Here is a 22344-nt window from a genome sequence, read left to right on the forward strand (position 1 = left end):
CTCTTCTCCCATCCTCTCTCTCGAAAAATCAATAAATTATTCTTTTAAGAAATGAAAAAATAGAACGCTGATATTCACAGAGCTGCTTCTCTCCACCTTTGCTTTTGCATCTCAAGCTCCAGGAGTCACTTAAAAAGCAGGCTATGTATTTTCAAGAAGTAAATCTCTTGGATGAGTACCTTATGTTCACAAGAGGGAAGGTGCCGGGCTGCGTATTGGAACTCCCGGCCAGAGAAGACAGCTATCTCTCTTGGCACAGGTTCTCGGGGATGAGACCACGTCTAGTGGGGATTTTCTCCAGATTCGACAGCCTTGGCCCTACCAACCCGCGCAGCTTCGTTTGCACCATACATCACTCGTCACGAGTCTTTCGTTTTTCCTTTCAAGCATCCACAGGTCAAATACTGTGTGTTCCCAACCGTCTGGGAGCTTCTTGGGCCAGGAACGGGACATTCATTTCGCTCAGCACTCCTTTAACATTTCTATTGTGTTCGATTTCCCACTCCCCCTGCCCATGTCCCTGGAGAATAACTTCTTCCTTGTTTTAAAAACTTGGACCACAGTCAAGGTTGATGTGTTTCTCCACTTTGCAGGATATTTTCTTCAGGAGAGACAAAACAGAGGCTAACAGAGTAGCCAAGGCTTGTGAGAGGCCTTAAAAAATCAGCAGCCTTATTAAGAACACACAGAAAGTCTTTTTCAAGGAATAAAATGCCGATGACACAAGGCACCATAAACGGAATTATTCATAAAGGTGGACTGATCCTCAGAAAGGGTCCCCGGCAATGTTTTCTCTGAGTGACCCACTTTAAAAATCTAATTTCATTTGTTTATGGGTGAGGGAAAGGGTCAGAGTAAAGAGAGTGGTTTCATAAAGTCTCTTCTCTTTGACTTAAAATTGAAATACAATATTCTCCTGTTGGAGGTCATAAAACTAATTCTGATCCCAATGGGCATGGGGAGATTAGAAAACAAGTAGAGGGAAAAGGAGACAAGAGTAAATCAGTGGCAAGAGTATCCTCCCTTCCCCATTCTATCATGTTTTCATCTCATCTTCCCCACGCTCTCCCTCAAATCCCAGCCCCACCCATTAGAACATCACTGCTCCCTGATGTCTAATGAAAGACGCCTCCGTGGACTTGTTAGGACATGAGGAAACAAGCCTATTCTTTTTTGTATAAAAGTAACATTTTCAAGGAAAGAAGACATGAACAAATATTTAGTGGGGGTTAGCCTGAAGTACATGATCTTTTAATAAAAAATTGATAATGCCTCATTTTTATGAGCCATGTGGGAATTCTATCTTTCTTCTCCAAAACATGAGTCAAACCTCCAGTCTTCCTGTCGTATATCTACCATGTCACCATGGTTTTTCTTACCACTGATTTCAAATAGTGTCAAGACACTAGTTATGAATTAAAGCAAAAGACGGTTATTTCTCTTTATTTTTCTTTATGAAATATCTCTTCTCAAATGTATTTTCCATATTAACAGTGTTTGCATACCATGACCAAAGAAAGTAAATTTGGTATCACAGAAAATAATGACCCCTACCCAGATTATGTCTCCCCCCCCACCCCCCTTCCCCCCAGAGAAAAGCCAAACTTTCTACTGGAATAACAGATTCAGTTGAGTCCAGTTCTGGGGTATTCATGGGCTTGGAGGAAAGAGCTAAGGAGTCGTTCTCTTTAAGAGCTAAAAGAGGGGCAACCTGTGGGTCATGACACATCAGTGGTTTTAAAATCAATCTACACATCACCACCAGCATTTCAAAAAATATATGGAATAAAGTAGAAAATATCAGTATGTATAAAAATATCAGCATGCACAGCATGGTGTAAGGGTAAGTACTGATTTGTGAAAATCTGTGTGGTGTGTGTGAGTGTGTGTGTGCACTCACACTCACATGTGTATATTGGATCTCAGTGTAAAAGGTAATTCTACTGTGGTCACAATATAAAAAGCTTAAAAAAAAAAAGCTCAAGAAATTCTAATCTAGGGCCCAGAATCTGGAGTCAGACAGAGGTGGGTTCCGGCATGGCTCTGCCTCTTACTCCATCTGTGAACTTGGTTAGGTGGCTTAATCTCTCCAGCCTCCTCACCTGAAAGATGGACGTAACCATAAACCTAGGATTGTCATGAGATCAAAAGAGGAAACATGTAAAGCCATTGACACAAGGCCCCACAATGTTAACATCCATCCTTAGATAAATGCTCAGTTCACAAATGCAAGCAGACATCAGTTAATTTACACTGTGTTCGGAAAGGACAAATCCAGTGTGAGAGATGTTCATCAATTAGACACTTGTATACCTTTTGTACTCTCCAAAGAGTTGGCTCTTCTGTAGGACTATCTATTGGGGCCATTTGATCCTTGTGAGACAGCTCTCTGAAGTTAGTATTCTAGAAATACATTTGGATTTCAGAAATCCTTTTCCAGCATGTAAGCACCAAACCAATGAAAAAAGTTCTGCTAGTGTTTTCTTTTTCTTATGCAGAATTGATAAAAACAAATTATTCACATTTTGTGCTTCATTGTTACAATATAGCTTCTGACTCTCCAGCAAGTGACTAATATCACACGTCTAAAGACCTTCAAAGATATCAGAATTATCTCAACTATGGAAAGACCCAGATTCAAATAGATGACAAGATTCCTCATTTATAAATTTTGTAACTAAGCAAAAAACAAACAAACAAACAAAAAAACCCAAGCAAACTACATACTCAACATACAGATATTTTTTAAACGGTAACATACATACTTCACAATCAAGTTCTTTCTATTCTTGGCATTTAGTTTGTGGAGTTACTGAATTCTGAGTGAAGAAAAGGAAGAGATCCAGAAAGAAAGAGTGAGACCAAGAAACCAAGAAATATAAGACAGGTTGATAGTAGGGAGAGGATGGAATGCTGAAATTGTCAGCAGCCTCTTGGATGCAGGTAGGGAGAGAAAAGTGTCAAATCAACAGGAAGTTTCTTATTTTTGGGTCTACAGAAAGGAAATGGAGATTTGAATAAAAAAGAAAAATTGGGGGTGAAAGTAGAGAGAAGCATCTAACAGTTGATGAAAAACAACTCTTCTGATTATTGAAGGGTTATCCAAAAAAACATAACTGAGCCCAAAAAAGGATGAGGAGAGGGAGGCCGGTTCGGGTGTTCAAGCAGAGAAAATTAAATCAAAAGATATAGTTATAGAAATTTCCCAGGGTGCAGGCTACAGGACTGGGGAAGACACAGATGTTTGGAATGAAAAATTCTTTGCAGAAAGTCTGGTCATAGACTTGGGGTAAAAATTAAGTTCTCCCTTAGAGATTTAAAGATAAATGGAGAAAATGCAAGTGAAGTATGACCGAAAGATTTGATTGATCTAACAGGAATATATGTAATGCCATGAATCTAGTATTTTATGAAACATTCACGAGGAAATGAGAAGGGTTCCTACTGCATCATTCTAAAAATTGTTTTCCAGGAGTATGTTGATGAGAAATGTCACCACCTCCATTTTCATCCACAGCATGTTCTCGATAAATAAGAGGACGCAGAAAGGGAGAGAGATTTTTCCCATGCCAGGGCAAGGATAGCTACCCTGATTACCCATTGTCAGTCCTAACTCCTGCATCGCCCCCAGGCACCATCAACAAGGCCTATGCATTTGCCATCATCGCATTTTCCACTCACTTGCTCTGCCCTTCTGTCCATTTCACTGAGCTGGAGCTCCCAGCAGCAACTCTAGAAGAGAAGAAGAGGCGGGGGGTGGGGAATGGAGCATGCATGGCTCTAAAAGCCTCCCAGAACCCAGAATCCAATGAGAAGTCACTAAATACACAGAGATGTGAAGCTAGCTGTCTAGTCCAGAGTGCTGAACTAAGTCCCCAATCCCACTGGAGCTGAGGGTGGGGTGAAAGGCCCCACAGGGAGGCTGGGAAGAACCTGGGCTTTTGGAATCAGATCTGGGCATGGAATCTCAGTTCTACCACTTCATACAATGTGAACTTGGGAACTTACTTAAGTCCCTGAGCTTGATTTACTTCTAACAATACTAGGCCTCATACTGTGGTCAGGAAGATTAGATGAGGTGACCTAAAAGATCACCTGATATATCGCAGGAGCTTGATGAGTGCATATCCAACTGCCTATCAACTCAGACTTGCTAGAAAACTGAAAGCAACCAGGTTTGAGAACTTTGAGTCTGGATTGTCCAAATCATCATCTCTCAAATATAAATTTAGATCCTGAACTTTGCAAACACAAAGCATTTTTTGATAAGATAGAGTAATAGTTAACATCTGTGATATCACTAGCAAAACATAAACATTAAATGAGGTTGAATGGACACAACTTCGAAGAACTCTAAAAAATTCAAAAGTAAAGGCCAAATTAAGTTCTCCAAATATTCTCAACTCCCTTGTTCCAGACAAAAATATCCCTTATGTCTATGCCTGAAAATTTAATACTTGAACACAACCCACCAACTGGGGGTGGGAGAAAACACCTTGATTGTTTTAGAGCCTTGCCTATTCTTCTAAAAATGTACTCTTTTCATAACTTATAAGCATTTTTAAAATGGTTCAAATAGGTATAAGTTTCTGTTTAAGGAATAGAGAAGACCTTACCCCTTTAGTGTGGCTCCCAAGTTCATCTGATTCCAGGTCATGCATTCAAGCTGGGAGGTCATCTGGTATAAATTGTCACTGTCAGAAAAACATCCAGAGTTAGAAACGCATGATTACAAAAAATAAAAATAAATGTGCCATTGTCTCTTGAAACAGCAATGGAGCTTTAACTTCCCTTTACAGTGGAAGCCTCCATGTTTTCCAGAATGACAGATCACAAGTCTGAAATAATTTCCATTTCACCCCACTGATCTTTGCACAGTTATTCACTTCACACAGCAGAAAGGATGTGAGAGTAATTTGGAAGCCTTTAAAAAACCTTAGTATAGAGTAAACGTTGAAGTTTCTAAAGAGGTATTAAACCTTGGAAGGGAAGAGGCTAAAGGGAGTGAAACTTTGAAAGGCAACACAGGCTGGATAACTCAACATTAAAGTTAAAAGCCTGGAGCTGAAAGTAAAAAGACAGCAGATTAATTATTCGTGAAAAGGCCATTAAGTTGTTTTAATCAAAAGGATAAGTATCATGTGGATTATGAGGGCCTAAAACGTCAGAGTGATGGGTGATGGATGGTCTCAAACTCAAGGACGTGACGAGGAAGAGAAAGAGGATGAACTATGCACCACGAAAGGAATCATTTTCTATAAATTTTTTAATCCTGGTACAAGTCAAATGGAACTTTTTTTCTAAAAGCCTCCAACCCAGTTTTATAAAGCTGGAGGAGGGAAAACAATGGCTGATCACTTACATTAAGACCCCAAAGGAGAAATACATTATCATGTAAACCAAAAATTGTTCTCTCCCTTTTACTTTGCACATACAACTGTTATAAACATCTCTATTACATGTGTTTTTGAACATTACTCTAAACGCATTATAGAAGAGCTATCACAGCCATGCCCTGAAATAACACCCCAAAGTATCCTGCATGTTCGACTCTTTTAAGCATCTTTATTACAGGTTTTTTAATTTTCATTAATTCATTCATTTTCTATTTATCTCATTCTTAGAAAACTAGAAGATAAATCAATCATCAGGCATCTCCTAAAATATCCAAGCTCTATTAAGAATGAATTTAGTCCTGAACTGAAATGGTTAATTATGAAATGTGAAACCCAAGAGATGAACGGTTTGTTTGGGAGCCCTTGGTCTAAACACATTACAGACATTACAGATCATTTTCGTTCCACCTTCACGGCAGACTGTGAACAAAGGGTAAGAAGCTTTCAATATCTAATGTGCGATATCAGATTGCAAATTCTGGACAATCTCCGTCTTGTCATGGCATTCCTTTGGGTTGCCTTCATCCATCGGGCCGGGGCAACACCAGTTTAATTATGAGAAGGTTTAGTCAGGCCAACCAAACTGGGAAATTACAGCAACTCGGAATAAATGAAAACTGTGCTCTCTCTTGGCACAGCTTGATAAATCAAGGTAGAGTACATCTGCCTCTCATATAATCACTCTGAAAATTATTTTGAAGATAACACAGGATAAGGAGGAAATCAGAGTCCAGAAGTGAATTTTACATATGAAATGAGAAGTGACTTCAATCTCAAAGTATGTGTAGTTTCATTAGTCAGTGTATGTCTGGACCCCATCATTCATCCCCATGTCTGACTGGCTATTATGCTACTACAATATCCTACATATCAATGAGAAAAAAAATGATTAGTTTCTCCTGCAGCTTCCCGGTTTGCAGCAGCGGCCGGTGCTGGTCTGTGCCACTACGTTTCTCAATTCCATGAATTCTTGCTGTAAGGCCAGTGTAATTAATTCCTGAAGGACCCCAATTTTTATTAGAAGTGCCAGCCTGCTGCATTTAAACACAGGAGAGTTTCTTGAACTTTCTTTGGGTTGACAGTTCATTAATAAGCAGCTCCTCCACAATCTCTACTGGTTTTTGTTCTCCTGCGCCTTTTCATCAAGCAATCCATTTATTAATCTTGCCATTAATCTCATCCAACAGGCATTGTATTCCCCAGGCAGCTCTATATATTTGTCACTAATTTTTAAAAAATTGTTCACCAGTTGAATCACTCAGCTCCAGCTGACAATTTTCCTAGGCCCTATAGGGATGTGTGATCTTTCTAAAATTATTTCATCCCTGCATAAAGCTAAGAAAGTCCTAATTTCTAAGAGGGCTGAGAAACAAGATGAATGACAGAAGTTTACACATATGGGTTAATGAGTCCCAAATATTGTTTAGGAATTTTCTCACAGAATTAAAGAAAAGTCCAATAGATTCCTAAGGGTCTCTGTATGGAAGTACCCCAATGAGAAAATATTTTAAGGACATTTTCTTGGCCCCCAATACCTCAAATACAAGGTATGTCTTACATATAGGTATCTTCCTAATAGGTGCTTAATAAATATATTGCCCTGTCCAATATGGTAGTCACTAGTCACATGTGACTATTGAGCACTTGAAATATGGCTAGTGCCACATGTTGAAATAAGATTTTACTATATTGAGTTATATAGAATATTTCAAAATTAATTTTACTGTTTTTTTTATTTGGCTACTAACAAATTTCAAATTATGTATTGACTTGCATTATGTTTCTGTTGCACAGTGTTACTCTGTAAGTTTTAGAATATTGAGCAAATCAATTCAGTTCTTTGCACCTCAGTTTTCTTATCTGTCAAATGGGAATATTAATCTCAATCAATCTAACTTTACAGAGATGTTGTAAAGCTCTAATAATGGCTCTTGGAGGCCTATACAGATAAAATATTTTAATTTTATGATCATACAGGTTTCAGGTATGGGTTTCTATATGATCATATTAACCAATGTCATCCTAATAAATTTAATTAAAAAATTAAAACAAACAAAAATATTTTAATTTTTCTAACCTATCAAATTTTGCACAGCACTTCCATACATCTCGAATATTCTTCACAACAGTTTTACTGGTATGTGGTAGTTATAATTACGATTCCCATTTATCAGAGGAAGACCTGGGCTCAGAGAAGTGCCTAGTGCTGACTTTCCTGATGTCCCTACCCCGACCCTGCCCAGCCCCTTTGAAAGCTTCAGACATCATTTGGCCTCTGAGCCTTGTCCTCTCATTGCCATTTAAATAATAGTAATAATAATGTAATAGTAATACAGACAAGAGGCTGGAAGCGAAAGAAACATACCTAAGAAGGCATCATAACCTATTTTATCTCCAGAAAGTGACAAGATGCAAGATGTCCAACACATCCTCTTGAGCTAACCAAGGACAGTGTGCCAGTAGAAGCCCCACTTCTTGATTTTAGTGGTCCTGATAGCCCAGCTTCCAAATCCTCAGAAGGGGAGAGAAGGTGGGATGGGAAGAAGAACTTTCAGACAATCCCCAAGCTACTAATAGGTTTCCTGAGGCCAGCGATCGGATCACAGCACAATTTCAACCACATCCTGCCTTCTCTTGGCTGGGAGTCCCCAGCAGCTCAGTCAGTAGGCTTGGCTGGCACAATCTTTCAACTGGAAGTCAACGACAGCAATGACAATAACTGCTGCTGGGGAGAGGACAAAATATGAACTGGAGCTAAAAATACTGGGCCCAGGATGCTCAGGCTCCGATCTCTTTGGGCAATCGGTCAACACCCAGCTCTCATTATGAAAACCCACAGAAAGAGGCAGCACTGGTCAAAGAATATATAGCCTCTGACAAATAGTGCATCTAATTATTAAATAACCACTGTAGGTGTCAACCGCCTCATTCCCAGAGGAGATCAGATAAGCAGGTGGTTTGGCTCAGAGCGACCACAATGGTCACGTAGGCATTTCAGCTCCCGGTCTAACTCTGTCTGTTCGGAAGTGAACTCTGAAACTGCAGGCTGCCAAAATATATTCTGAAAGTCATGCTGTCCTTTATATTTTTGTAAGTGGGTCTTTTTTTTTTTAAGTCACTTGTTTCCTATGAAAGAAATGTTTGAAGTTGGAGGCTAAAGAGAGAGGAAAAAAACTTCTATAACTGGGATTAATGCAAGCTGGAGAAAAATAAAAGGAAGTCCGTCCTAGCAAAAAGGGGAACTTAAAAGGAAATCAGTAGTAGATCATATAGAGTTTATTTTGGCCTGGACTGCAGTATTACTGAGTTCTCGACCTCTGCACAAAAAGAAAGGAAGAAGAAAACCCTCAGCTATTATCTGGACTGAACCTCCTCCACTCTTCAAATGCATGTGTAATTCAAGTACATTTTCATCTTTAAGTGTGTTTACTATATTCAACAGAACAAGGTAGAAAAGTACCTATCACCACTGGAATTGAACCACTGAACCTGGTTGAGATTGGAGTTACCTCTGCCAGATGTTTGCTAGTTGGCAAAGTAGCATCTTTTTTCTCCATTACAGTTTACATTCGGTATTATTCTGTATTAGTTTCAGGTGTACAGCATAGAGGACAGTCGTATACTTTACAAAGTGGTTCCTGTGGTATTTCTTTCTAGTACCCACCTAGCCCCAGACACAGTTATTACAATATTATTGACTATATTCCCCACGCTGTAATTTACATCCCTGTGACTATTCTGTAACTACCAATTTGTCAATTTGTACTCCTTAATCTCTTCACTTTTTTCACCCAGCCTTCCCAACCTCTCTGAAAAGTAGCATCTTGGTAGAAGAATTTCCCCATAGGATGATATTTTTTAAAGCCAAATAAGAAAATGGCGACTATAACTGGCATTCGTGATCAGAATTCCTCGTGTTTCCAGCGTTTGCTATCATCGCTCTGCCCCACACTGACAGAGAGGCCTCTGTGGTTTCACCTGTACCTGATAACGAAGGCTCAAGAACCAGACTTTCCTGCTGCCCTTTTCCTGAGTTCTTCCCTCTGAGGCGCCTTGGAGGCTGCCAGTTGAGAAATTTCTGCCCAGCAGGCCATGGTGAATAATTATTTTACAGTCAATCTCTTGGTATTGTAATTTCTCTCAAGCTCACCAGTTAACCAAAGAAAAACCCACTGGGGATTCAACTTCTATTAATAAACACTTGGTCAGCACAAAAGTTGAAGGAATATTTGAAACTAGATTTTCCTCTCTCCCTGGAGACAAGTCCAATGCAAGCCCTTGGTTTTGATAACACTGCCAACCGACCACCCTGGAAACCATTCCAGACTTTCTGCCTTCATGCCTACCTATGTGGGAAACATATGCCAGTGTTGTCTAAAGTGAAATTTGCACACCATGTAAAGTGTACTTGGATACACCAGTGAAAAGATACAGCATTGACTGGGCACAAACTGTCCTCTGATATGTGTCTAAGTATAAAACTAACCTAATGGTGGGTTGTGAACTTCTCACTGACCTGGATTCCCCAGAAAACTCTATGGCTGATAAGAAAGTTTCTCTCCTATGAAAGACAATCTACTGGTAAGGCTCCATTGTCAACTTCACCATTTGTAAGTCATCAACAGTCTATTAAAAATGGTCAAATCATCAATGATTGCTTCCCAAATTGCTAAGGGGCAAAAGGAAACATTCTCATTTATATTAGTAGCACAATTGCTAAAGAAGAATATGCAAATGACACATAAAAGAATAAAATGAAAGAGAAACAACTAGAATGTAGAAAGAAATAGTGGGCATGGGGATATTTTTCAATACAGTACACAGAACTTTTCAAAGTAGCTGTGAGAATCAAGCTGGGCAATGGGCACAGTAGGGGGTTGGGGTTCCAAGGAGGTCAGCAACCAGACGGGGCTTGTGGAAGAGGACTCAAGGGGAATGGGCAAGGGAGGTCCAGCTAGCTGTATGCTCTAGATCAGCGGTTCTCAACCTGTGGATCGCGACCCCTTTGGGGATCGAATGACCCTTTCACAGGGGTCGCCTAAGACCATCGGAAAACACATATATAATTGCATATTATGTTTGTGATTAATCACTATGCTTTATGTTCAATTTGTAACAATGAAATTGGGGGTCACCACAACATGAGGGTCGCGGCATTAGGAAGGTTGAGGACCACTGCTCTAGACAGAAATCACAGGGAACATTATATTATACTCAATGAGGGTGGACTTTACTATTCTGTCCCCTCAGGGGAACATGGGGTCCAACATTCCCTGAGACCGTGCCTCTGAGCAAGCAGAAAGCTGGGTGGCCCTGGAAGCAGACATTCCTCCTGGGTGATGGATGGGGAGGAAGGTCTCTGCCCTGATTTCTTAGGTGTTTGAAACGGGACTTCACCAACAGTTCACGTCCAGTGGTAAAGGCAAAGTTAGAGGAGTCTGCAGTTTGAAAGACAGAGCTGCTTTGTTAGGACTTAAGGAGAGAGTTCAAGTTGGCTCCAATAATGCTCACCAGGGGAAAGTATTGTCCTTAGTCCACTAAGTGCTTACTATTGAAAGCTATGGTAAAACTAGTGGATAATGGTTTCTTTCACAACTGTGGGAAATAAAGACCTTCCTCTAGCGAGACCCAGGGCAGATGCCACTTTGGAGCAGGAATGGCACTTACGTATCAGGAGAGGCAGCAGGGCGGGTGCAGTGGGTAGGAGCATGGATTCAGAAGCCTCCCTACCTGAATCTGAACACCAGCTCTGTCCCTTACTGTGTCCCACTGGGCAAATTCATTGCCCAGGGCCTGTTTCTTCCTCTGTGAAGTGGGGGTGAGAATTTCAAAGGGATGATAACTCAAAGAGTTCTCATGTGATTAGGTAAGTCAATAGTTGTAAAGTGCTTAGAATGGTGCCTGGATGAAGTAAGTGTATATAAGCACTTGCTATTACTATTTATTAGCAAAAGCATAGAGTTTATAAGGGGAATATTCGAGGTGGAGTGGCCTGGTATCCCTCGGTGATGCAGAGCTCAGATGGGCTTTGAAGTCAGAGACACTGAGGATCGAATCCTGGTTCTGATTCTCACTCACTGTGTGACTCTTGGCAGTTACTTCTAGTCTCTACGCCTATTTCTTCCCTAGTACCTACCTCATAGAATCATCAGAAGAATTAAATGAGTGAACTGAGTGAAGCACTTAGCACAATGCCCAGCAGTACCGAGTCAGCATGCAGTAATAAATCCTAGTTACTATGTTACAGGGACTCGCGCTTTCACCCAGCTATGATCATTGGCTTCCCTAAGGGCTGGAATCTAGTTTCATAAGCCTTCGTGGCCTTTAGACAAAACTCTACCCATCTTCAACTTGGGGGGAGTGGGCAAGGAGGAAGGGGAAACCATCTCCTAATCACTTTCCATAAGTTGATTGAGGGCATTTTCTACTCACTACTGTTTGCACCTACACACGAATGTGTATAGCTGTAACTCCTCAGGTATGTTTTACCTGGGAGAGAGAAGAGAACTTACAATGTTTCTCTTGTGGTAAAGCACAGAATTCTGAGAATTTCCTCAAAGAAATTCACACTGTGCGCTGCTGCTTATTTGATGGCCGTATATGTGCCACTACCTTTACTTCATGCTGGGAAGGGAGACTGAATCCAATAGTGGGGAGACAAAACTTTGGGAAGAGGGGTGGGGAAGAAGTTGGGCAGGCTACCTCAAAGGGTCAAGTGCAATGAAGTAAACAAAATAGGACAAGCCTTTCCCAGGAGGTCCCAATTTTAGACAGAAAAGCACCACTGAATCTCAAAAATCCAAAAGTTAAGTTATTAAGTGATTCAAGTTTAGTCCTATTTTCCATGCTTTTTCACACACTGTGTTCCCAAAGGCATTTAAATACCCCTTCAAACATTTTTAAGGAGTAGAAAAGAAAAAAAATGACATAACTGCAGTGATGTCGATGCACAGACCCAATTTTAAAATAACCCTACACCTGTCCATTCATCATTACTGCCAGGGAAGCACCTGATCATTTTTTTTTCAATTAGGCAAAACAAATCCAGCTTATTTTGTCTGATGAAGCTTATAAAACACTGATAGACATTTCTCCATAGTTAGTCTTGACATATCGGATATCATTACTCCAGATAGTTTTTTAAAGCAATTTGTTTAAGTGACATGTAAGATGCCTATACAGCTCTCTCTTCCCAAGCCATCCATCCAGAGAATTGAGGAAAAATAAAGATAAGCTACAAGAGGCACCACCAGGGTGTTTCTGTGAAAAGTTACACTAAGGAAACACAGTGCTCCCCAGCTGGTGACAGCCCAAGGAGAAAGACCTCAACTCTTTCAAGAAGAGCCAAAAGAAACCCAACTCTTAGAAGGTACAGGCTCAGTTGTAGTAATAAGAACACTATCAATAACTATTTGACATTTATTAAGTGCTTACTGAATATCAATTAGGCAATGCTAAACCTCAAAGGCTTCTTTTCAAGATACCTAATTATCATCTGATTTAGTACTTCAATACCTGGAGAGTCCCTTGATCAACATAGGTGGATGGAAATGAGGTACTGAGGACAGCGTGAAATACCTGTTTACACAGCTACTTTAACAGGGTATATGATTACATGTACTTCAGCTTGAAGTACCTGATCTTTGAAAGTGATTAGAAAAATACTGACTTTAGGGTGGATGGAGCCTCAAAGACTCAGATAGTACAAACTTCAAGGGAGCAAGCTCTTTTCCTACTGGGGTCACAAATTCTTTTTTAGGAGATGTTACTGCTTAGGAAATTTTCTGTAATGGGAGAAAATGGTATTTTTGTGACATTCATTTAAAAATGAGAAGCAAAGCGTTGTAATTATGTAGGAAGAAAAAAAGGGATACGCAGATATTTCCCAAAGATGAACCTGACAAAATTGCTTTATAGAGTGGCCAATTACAAACTGGGTCTCAAAAATGTGAAAATGTTATGTATACAATGCAATTCAAGAGACTTTTCCTAGGTCTATAGTAATCACAAATTTAGCCCTAAGTCAAAATCCACCCCTAGGAACTCAGTTTGGATAACTGCTATTCAAGTGAGTGTGATCACTTCATCCCTGACTCCTTTTCTTTCTGGGTGGCTCAGTCCCTTTGATGGGCCCCTTCCTAGTGTCCCACAAGGTGGGTTTATGCTTAAGAGAAAGGAGAATAAAAAATGTGAGCAAGGCCTTGGCCAGGTAGCTCAGTTGGTTGGAGAATTGTCCCGAAGCACCAAGGTTGTGGGTTTGAACACTGGTCAGGGCACATACAAGAATCAACCAGTGAATGCATAAATAAGTGGAAAAACAAATTGATGTTTTTGTCTGTCTGTCTCTAAAATCAATCAATAATTTTTTTAAAAAAAGAAAGAAATGTGTGTGAGCTGTGTGTCACCACTGAACCAGACTCCAATAGCCTCTCAACCCCCATCTCCCAGGTGGTATCCTGGCCCATCTAAACAGCACCCACTCAGCATCAAAGTCTTCCTCTCCACCTGGAGTGAGGCACCAAGCAGGGATCAAGGAGAGAAGAGCAGGCCAATGGGGAGCCATTCCATCTGCTCCCCCAAAGGCTACTAGAAGAATAGCAACCTCACTCTGGCAATGGGCAGGAGCAGCTCCTCAAGAAGGAGGGGGAGGGCACTTCCACTCCCAATTTGCTAAGGGAGGAGGATCACAATAGAGAATGGTTGGGGATTCTGCATCCATTCCAGTGACCAGACCCAGGGAGGGGAGGCAGAGATGCTGGGCTTGGAGCAGAACACTGGGCCTGCAGTGCTAAAGAACAGAGCTGGGTTCCAGCTAGGAAGGGAGAAAAGGAGGGTGATGAGTTGTGACCTTTCTATCTCTGTCTGTGAAGGGGGGGGGGGGGGGCGGGGAGAGGAGGAAAAACAAAAAAAGTGATCTCAAATCCAAGATTCTATTAGATATGCTGAATTTTCCAATCAAAAGAAAAAGTTTCCAAAGCAGGCGCAGCTCAGGCGTACAGAAGTGGAAAGGGCTTGGGCCCTACTTCCCCGGGGCAGTAGAATCAGACCAGTACCGGGCTCAATTTCATGAGCGCGCCAGGCCTTTCGGAGGCGCCACTGCGGGGTGGGGAGCCAAGACTCCTTCCCCTCCTCCACCTGTGGGACTGAAGGTCCCCCAGGCGCGGCCATTCCCCCCACCCAATCTCCCAGGGCAGATGCTTTTCCTTCCTTCATTACCTCACTACCTCCTTCCCTTGACGTCAGCCCCGGGCCCAGGAGCGGAGGGGAGGGAGGATGGAGATGAGTTTGGGGGCCAGTCGGTATCAGGATCGCCGGAGCACCGGGGTGAGGGGTAGGGGTGGTATGTGAGGTAATGCGCGCCCAATCCGCGGGCTCCTAGGGCCGGGAGCGGCCAGTTCACTCCCCCCGCCCCACCTCCCCGCCTGGTGCAGGCTGGTGTGTGTGCACCAGTTACTAGGCAACCCTATCGGAGACGCGGGATGCTGGCCAAGTTCACCCAAAGTTGAAGAATAAATTTGGGGGAGAGTAGGTGGAGGGTGGAGCGAGAACCGAGAGAAGGCACAAGGGACAGGAAAAAAAGCTTCGAAGGGAAAGAAGCCGTCTTCCGCCTCCTGGGAACAGGAAGAAGGGCGGGCTCAGCACTCCGTGGCGACCCGACCGCAGGCTGGAGTCCGGGCCCAGCGCGCAGCCCTGAGCTCCGAACAGCACCCACTAAGTGCGGCGGGCTCCGCGGACCAGGGTGGGGAAGGCTGTTGCCCAGGGTAGGCGCCCGCCAAGTTGTCCCAGGGAAGGCTGGCGGGCGGCCGTAAGGGGATTTGAGTGAGAAGAACCACGTGGCAGTGGACTTCGTGTTTCATCTTTGGTCCTGAGGATGGTCTTCCCAGCAAAGAGCCCCTAGAAAAACAAACTTTCAAAGTGCCTCTCTTTCTTTTCCAGTTCTAAACAGTAACCGCGCTCCTTCATATTCAGAATAAGAGCACGGCGCCCTGACCGGTTTGACTCAGTGGATAGAGCGTCGGCCTGCGGACTCAAGGGTCCCAGGTTCGATTCCGGCCAAGGGCTTGTACCTTGGTTGCGGGCACATACCCAGTGGGGAGTGTGCAGGAGGCAGCTGATGATTGATGTTTCTCTCTCATCGATGTTTCTAACTCTCTATCCCTCTCCCTTCCTCTCTGTAAAAAAAAAAAAATCAATAAAATATATAAAAAATAAATAAATAAAAATTAAAAAATGAGAGCACGGAAACGAGGACACCTACTTCTCTCTACCGGAGCCTGGAGAGCTGCTTCCACTTGCTTTAAGTAGCTGGGTTGCCTCCCGAAGTCCGGGCCGCCCCGCATCCGACGTTCCCGTGCCCTCCGCTCCAGGAACCCAGACGCGGCGCCCAGCGCCTCCTTACCTGCTGTAGGGCGTCCGCAGCAGCAGGGCCTGGCTGCCGGTGCAGCTGTCCGTGGGGGTGTGGCAGCCGTAGACTGGGGGCGGCACGGAGTACTGCTGCTCGCCTGCAGAGAGCGGGAAAGCAGAGTGAGCGCCCAGAGGTCTCCGGTTGCGGGTGGCGGGCAGGGACTGGGGGAGAGAGCATCCTGAGCGGGGCTCCCAGGCTAAGCTGGGGGCAATGGAGCCTGGATGCTAGACGGGCCAAGACGGAGTGTCCGGACATAAGAGCCAAGCTTCCCACTTCACACTCCCTTCAAAGCCACTGCCTAGTACACAGCAGACTCTCGGGACCTTCTTAGGCTTGGTTGAGTGGAGTCCCTAACATACCTGGGGGGTCGGAACCGATCTTTTAAATTGTGATTAGGCTAATTATTTCTCAAAATCCCTTTACATGTCCTCTTCTGGCTTCTTAATGTGCTGTGGGTTGGAAATTCATCGGGGAGGGGGCAGAGGGGGGGGGAAAGGGGTCGGTCGGTCGGACAGGGTCGCCTGGAAGAAGGGGAGAAGGACCCACACCATCCCCGCCTGCTTACCCAGCGAGCCCTGCTGGCCCATGGGGTCCTCGTGCTTGAAGGAGTGGTTGGGGAACTGCGCCGCGTGGTGGGAGGGCGTGTGACCATAGTTGGGCGTCCCGTCGAAGGTGACTGTGCTGTATCCTGCGGGAGCGGCGGAGGCAAGCACAGCGTCAAAAGGGTCCATGGGTCCGAACCAGAACCGCTGCGGAGGAGCGCCCCGCCGCGCCTTGGGATCCCACCCATCTCTGGGACTTTGGGCGGGAAGACGGGCCCAGGGCCCCGAGGTGACCTCGGGACCGGGACCGCTCTCTGCTCTATTCCAAGTAAAATTCGGATCTCCCCACCGTTTCCCAGTTTGTTTATGCCCTTGCCTTCCACCACGACTGCGGCTTCTGGACCGAACCTCCCGCAAGGAAGTATGAAAACCGCCAACCATTCGGCGAAGCAAGTTGCTCTTCCCCAAACCAGACACCGCTCTCGCGCAGGGGCAGCGCGGGCGAGCGAAATGAATCTGCTCGGCTGACCCCGCGCTGACTCCGAGCCGTAAATCAGGGGCCGCACCAACTTTCATTAATTACTCAGAGCCAGTTAACGGCATGGGCTTTAAATGGGGAGAGTAATTGCCGAGTAATGGTATCTGTCTGAGGCCGAGCGGCCTGACACCATGACACCTAAGGCCCTGGGGAAAGCTAGCCGGGAGGAAAAGAAGGGGCCCTTCCAGTTGGGCCCGCAGGCCTTGACTCTGCCTCCTCCTCCTCCTTCCCTTCTGCATGGACCCTCCTCTGCTCCGGTAGGTACGACTCTGACCACCACTGCGGGGACCAACTTCCTCGTTCCCAGGCCAGAAACCCTGTTTCTTTTAGTGTCCCTGACACTGTACCTCAACCTCACCACAGTGCACGAGTACTCTGCCTCAGTTTCCCTGCTAGGAAATTGAAGCTAACACCGCCCGTGTTCTTGCCCAACTCTCCAAAGGTAAGAATTAAAATAATTGTGGTGTCTCAGTTGAAAAATATAGCCTCCTCCTATGATTATTGTTTTTTAATTGCTTGAAAGATAGGCCCCAATCGCTTCTGGAAAAACTGTTGCCACCTCGAGGAAAAAAGTATCTATGGCTAAGAAAAGGATCAGTCCTTAGGACCCTGAACCCAACGGTAGGGGCCTCCTATGTCAGGAATCTCTGGCGTGAGGTCAAGACCAAGTGAGGAATGAGATTGGCCCAGACACTCCTATCTGCTCCCTGTAAGACCACCACCTGTCCAGTTCCCCCAACCCCAGCCACTGCACTGGGTCAAATGGTCCCCATTGCCCCACTCTTGTCCCAGGCATGATCCCTCTGCAACATGTGTCCCAGAAGACAAGCTGGACAGAGAAAGGAGGCCACTACCCCCATCTTTGAAACACACCCCCCAAACAGAAACGGAGCTTCCAGGGGCCCACTCGGGAATGTGGTTGTCAGAGTGGGAGGAAGGATTGGGGCAGGTCTTAATTACCAGATTGTACAGATCAGGCCAAGTCTCCTGCACCAACTGGCACCACGGGTCTACAACTTAAGAAGCCACCAGATTCTATAACTTGCGTGACCCCAGAGGCCTCCATTTCTCGCCTGCTAAGTGGACAAAGATAACCCCCGCCCCGTTAGCTGTCAGGCGTGGGTGAGCACGCTTGGGCTTCCAGGGCACTTCCTTTTGGGAGCGGAGGCCAGGCTCCGTTAGAGGCCTACCGCTCAGCTTACAAACGAAATTTGGCTCTGAGCAGTGAAGTTTGCAGAGGAAGGGCTGAATTTTGAAAGGAAAAAAAATTTTCTTTAAATAAAGGAGAAACCGAAGCGACGAAGAAATTGCCTCTTCGCGAACCCTTCTCCATTCCTGAGCCAGAGTAAGCAGTGGACTCAGGCACAGTGCAGTCCTCCGAGGCGGGCTCAGCGATGTAGATTAGCCGCAAGGGCAACGGGTTGCCTCCATACCCGGCGAGGCTCCTCCGGGCCCCTCCCAGACAGGACACGCACAAGCTGGTGGGCAGGAGCCGGCCTCCAACCCCCTTTATTTAATTCCCCCGGGAAGGGCGGTGGTGAAAGCTGGAGCCGAGGGGAGGGAGGGCTCTTTTAATTAGAAGCTTATCGGACGCGGGACTGATTAGAGCGCGTAGTCCTGAGGTCTTGCGCTGGATCTGGCGCGTGGAGCGCGGGGGCGGGGGAGACAGCTGCCGGCAGAAAGGGGCAGCGTGTTCAAAGGCTCCTTGTACTACTTCTAAGGACCCTAGAGGAAGACACTCCAGATTCCAAGGTAGCCCCTTTCCCACGGTTAGTCTTAGCCCGGAAGAGAGTGCAACCTTGACCGCGCCAAAGGCAAGAATGCTGTGTGCCATCCTCCTCCACCCTAGGCAGCGGAGGAGCCGGGTAACTACCGGGTCGGCCAGCGCCCCCACCCCACATCCCGGAGCTGAGGGGTGCAGTGGACGGCAGGCAGTCAGAAGGCTGATATTGATGAAGCTGCTGCAGGATGCGGGGAAATCTGTCCCACAACGAAACACCCTTTTTCCAATGCGACCCAAGGAGGGTGCCCCTGACCCTTGGGCCAAGCTGGTCTTCCCAGTGACCCCTAGGGTGGCTGGTAATGCCAAGGCCTCCTCTTCTGCTATAGTTTGGCGCTCCAGTGGGGCTTGAGGAATAGGCCTGACAAAATCTTTTTTTCCCTTCCCCAAACCCCACACTCAATCTGGGGCTACCCAAGTCCTCGCCCCACTTCTGCCCTGGCAAAACTCCCAACCCTCACGCACTAACTACAGTGGGTTCCACACCCATCCAGCAGGACAGAGGAAATTCATGTCAACAGTGGGCCAAGATCCCTGGAAGAGTAGGTAGAAATAGCCTAGAATGGTCTGGATTTGAGTCCCAGCTCTGCCACAAACTGAGACCTCTTGCACAACTAATTCCTTAGTGTTGGCCATGACGAAGTGACCGCTTGAGCTAAAACGGACCCACAATTAATCACTTCGAACCCAAATTTCCTTATCCAAAAATAAGGACTCCTCCAATGTCAGGCTGTCAGGTTCTGGCAAAAGTTGAGGCGCATGGTCTTAATATTCAATTTCCAGTGCCTGGCATTGGCATAGAGTAGGTGCTCAGTAAATGTTTGCTGAACTAATGTTCAGAAGTAAGGTTAGGACATCAGGTATAAATGTTTTTAAGAAATAGACAAAAATGGGTGGAGAGGAGGTGAGAGGCTGCCAGCAATCGTCCTCTCCTGAGGACCATGGTTAGGCTGCCCTATTTGGGGACCGGGATCCAGGTCTTTACTCTTCTCCGTTGGAGTTTGGCCTGGGCCTGCTGATGGCCATTCCTACACTTTGGGGAAGGAACTGATGCCCTTGCTTCCCTCAGCCCAAACCTCTTACTAGGCCCTACATTCCTGGAAGAGCCACAGAAACCCCGGAAGTCAAGAGAATAAATCCAGAATCTCCAGGCCTCAGAACCCACCCAGGGCCAACATCAGGGCTGAAGCTGGAACAGCTTCTGACATCTCACCCCAGCTCCCAGCTGCCAAATGAGTCCCAAGAGGTCAGCCAGTGCCCCATTTATGTTTTCACTGTAAGAGAAAAACCTAAGCCCAAGGACAGAACTGAGCTTATAGGCTGTGGTCCAGGTCTGGGGCCAACTCTCCACGGGGCTTTTCCTCAGGGTGGGGAGGGGGTCCTCCTTCACCTTCTAGTCAGTGGTGTGTTCCTAAACCTTTTTCTTTTGGCAGCCGCCCTAGTACCAGGGCTGTTGGCCTCCTCATCCCATGCTGAGTTGATGGGATTCTGGGCAACAGACCTGCCCTGCAGAAGGCTGGACATGGGCCCAAAGAAAGCAACAGAGCCCAAATTCCAAAAATCCTCACAGTACCTAGATGGACTCAATGATCATGGTGCAATAGTATTTTGCTGTTGGGAGACTTAAATCAGTGGATTCTCAGGCCGCTCCACATAGCACATATCTACACAGGAACGCAACTCACATCACACACCTGCCTGCCAGTCTTGCCAAGAACAGACCAGTCAAGTTTTAGGTGGGCTGCTCTACCTTCTGTGTTTAGAAACCCTAGCCCAGGGAAAGTCAGGCTTCCGCACAGATCATCAGGCCAGACCCAATTCCCAGGTTGTCCATCTCAACTCCCCTCTTACAGATGGGGAAACTGAGACCTGTGGATTTGCCAAAGGTAACATCAGCCTGCTAAATAGAGGTGGCAAGCAGGCGGAGAACAAGAGCCTCTAAGAGGGACACTGAGTTATTCCAACACCCTGTGAGTCCAAAACACTAATTTCATTTCTGAAATAGCTAGACTGGAGGACCCCCCAAGGGTCAAGGATCACAGATTCCCCTGAGGAAAAGAGGAGGTCTGTTTCACTTTCGCCAGGTGCTCCCCGCTGGGCTACTGAAGGAAGAGACCTCCTAGAGATAAGGACAGAGCCCTTCTTCTGCCTTGGGAGCCAGCACCTCCTGCAAACAGTACACACTCTGCTTCTAGCACCCCAGGCATTCCAGAAACATCCCAGCCTCTAAACCCAGCGGGAAATTTTGCTCCAGGAAAAGCATTCGCCATTGCGTTTGTAAAGTATTTCCTAAAATATCGAATCCACCCGAATTGGTTTAGGTTCTCAAACAGTGCAAACATAACAAACAACAATTAAAATAAATTTAGAAACCAAACTACAAGGGCCGGGCCCAATTGATTCAGCGCTGGTCGCTGGTCGGGGAGAAAGACGTGTGCGGGCGCCTGTGCGGGGCGAGAAAACTACCTTCTGTGCCCCTCGATGTACAATGACTGAAAAGAGCAAGCAAACCTGTCCTTGTTACAACCCTCAAGTCTTGCAAAAATCTCCCCTGGCTAAGCCCCGCGTTCATTGACGAAGAGGCGCCCGAAGCTCGGGCCTCATTTCATTGCCTATGATAGGACCCGGTTCCGCACAGCTCGGAATCGGACAAACGGGGTTTCCTAGCCCTGGAGCCCGCGTGGCCGCCACCTGAGCTGGAACCAAGGGGAGATCCGCTTCCATACTAACTAGCATACGCGGGAGCCATACGCAGACAATGACGAAGTTCCAGGAAAGCCACCGGTTAGTTGCTAGTCCTTTCCCTTATTCAATCTCGAGCTCCATGACACCTATTGTGCGTCTAAAGTGCCAACTCCGTGTTAAGGACTAGAGCAATTCCTGGACATTTTGGTGCGGAGGAGGCAAGCACCGGATGCTCATCCAGTGCTGGTCCCACTCTGGAATCCAGTCTAAATGTCTGAAAAGTCCAATGCCAGGTGACAGTTTGGTGGTGCCTGGAGCGACAAAACCTCTTCCGAGGCACAGCCAGAGGCTGCAGCCCCTTCCCACTCCCAAAGGGACTCGCAGCCCCGGAATCTTCAGGGGTCGTGGGGGCCCCAGATGACCTCCCGGCTCATGCGAACAGACCGTTTCCGAAGGATGTCAGGAGCCCAAACCGGCGCGAACTCCTTCTCCCGGACCTCTGCTCCCCCAGCTGCTGCTTCCGCTACCCTCAGAGTCGTTGGGGAGGCAGCTGGTAAAAGCTGGGGTCAGGGAAGGGGCTGGACAGAGGACTACCCGCGCTCGACGACAGCCCCCTCGCCACCGCCCCAAATGTAGGGGGCGCTCCCCGGCCTGCTTACCCTGGTTGCGAATCGCGGGCTGGCTCTCGAGGCAGCTGGGCAGGTAGGGCGCGTTGGGGAACATCCTGGCCTGGCCGGAGGACGCCTGGCTGGGCGGAGGAGGACCGAAGGGTCCGTAGCGACAGGCTCCTGCTGTGCCGGTGAACTGGCCGGAGAAGTGGACGGTGAAGGCGCTCAAGCACTGCTCTTCGTGCGGCTCCGCACCGCCCCAGCTCGGCTCCTGTTTGATGAAGGAGTGAGGCGGCGGCGGCGGGGGTGGTGGCGGAGCCGGCGGAGGGGCCGGACCGCCCAACGAACTGTATGCCGACGCGCCCGGGGGCGCAAAGTCCAGCACCGGTG

The 22344-nt window shown here is 46.2% G+C and overlaps 1 protein-coding gene across 2 annotated transcripts in view; it reads right to left on the reverse strand.

Moving 5' to 3' along the window:
• WT1 (Wilms tumor 1) overlaps positions 1–18214 on the reverse strand; it is a 43503-nt gene extending 25289 nt beyond the window's left edge. Inside the window, exons 1-5 of one of the 2 annotated variants that reach the window (XM_023756399.1) lie at positions 18205–18214; positions 16367–16489; positions 15796–15898; positions 4617–4694; positions 3682–3732 (exon numbers count right to left, since the gene is read on the reverse strand). In XM_023756399.1, coding sequence (XP_023612167.1) covers positions 3682–3732; positions 4617–4694; positions 15796–15898; positions 16367–16489; positions 18205–18214 — 365 coding nt within the window. The remainder of the gene's footprint in view (positions 1–3681; positions 3733–4616; positions 4695–15795; positions 15899–16366; positions 16490–18204) is intronic. The other variant, XM_023756400.1, reaches the window with a different exon arrangement.
• Between the last annotated feature and the right edge of the window lie 4130 nt (positions 18215–22344).

This window comes from Myotis lucifugus, unplaced genomic scaffold (assembly GCF_000147115.1).
Source record: "Myotis lucifugus unplaced genomic scaffold, Myoluc2.0 scaffold_92, whole genome shotgun sequence".
NCBI classification, from domain to species: domain Eukaryota; kingdom Metazoa; phylum Chordata; class Mammalia; order Chiroptera; family Vespertilionidae; genus Myotis; species Myotis lucifugus.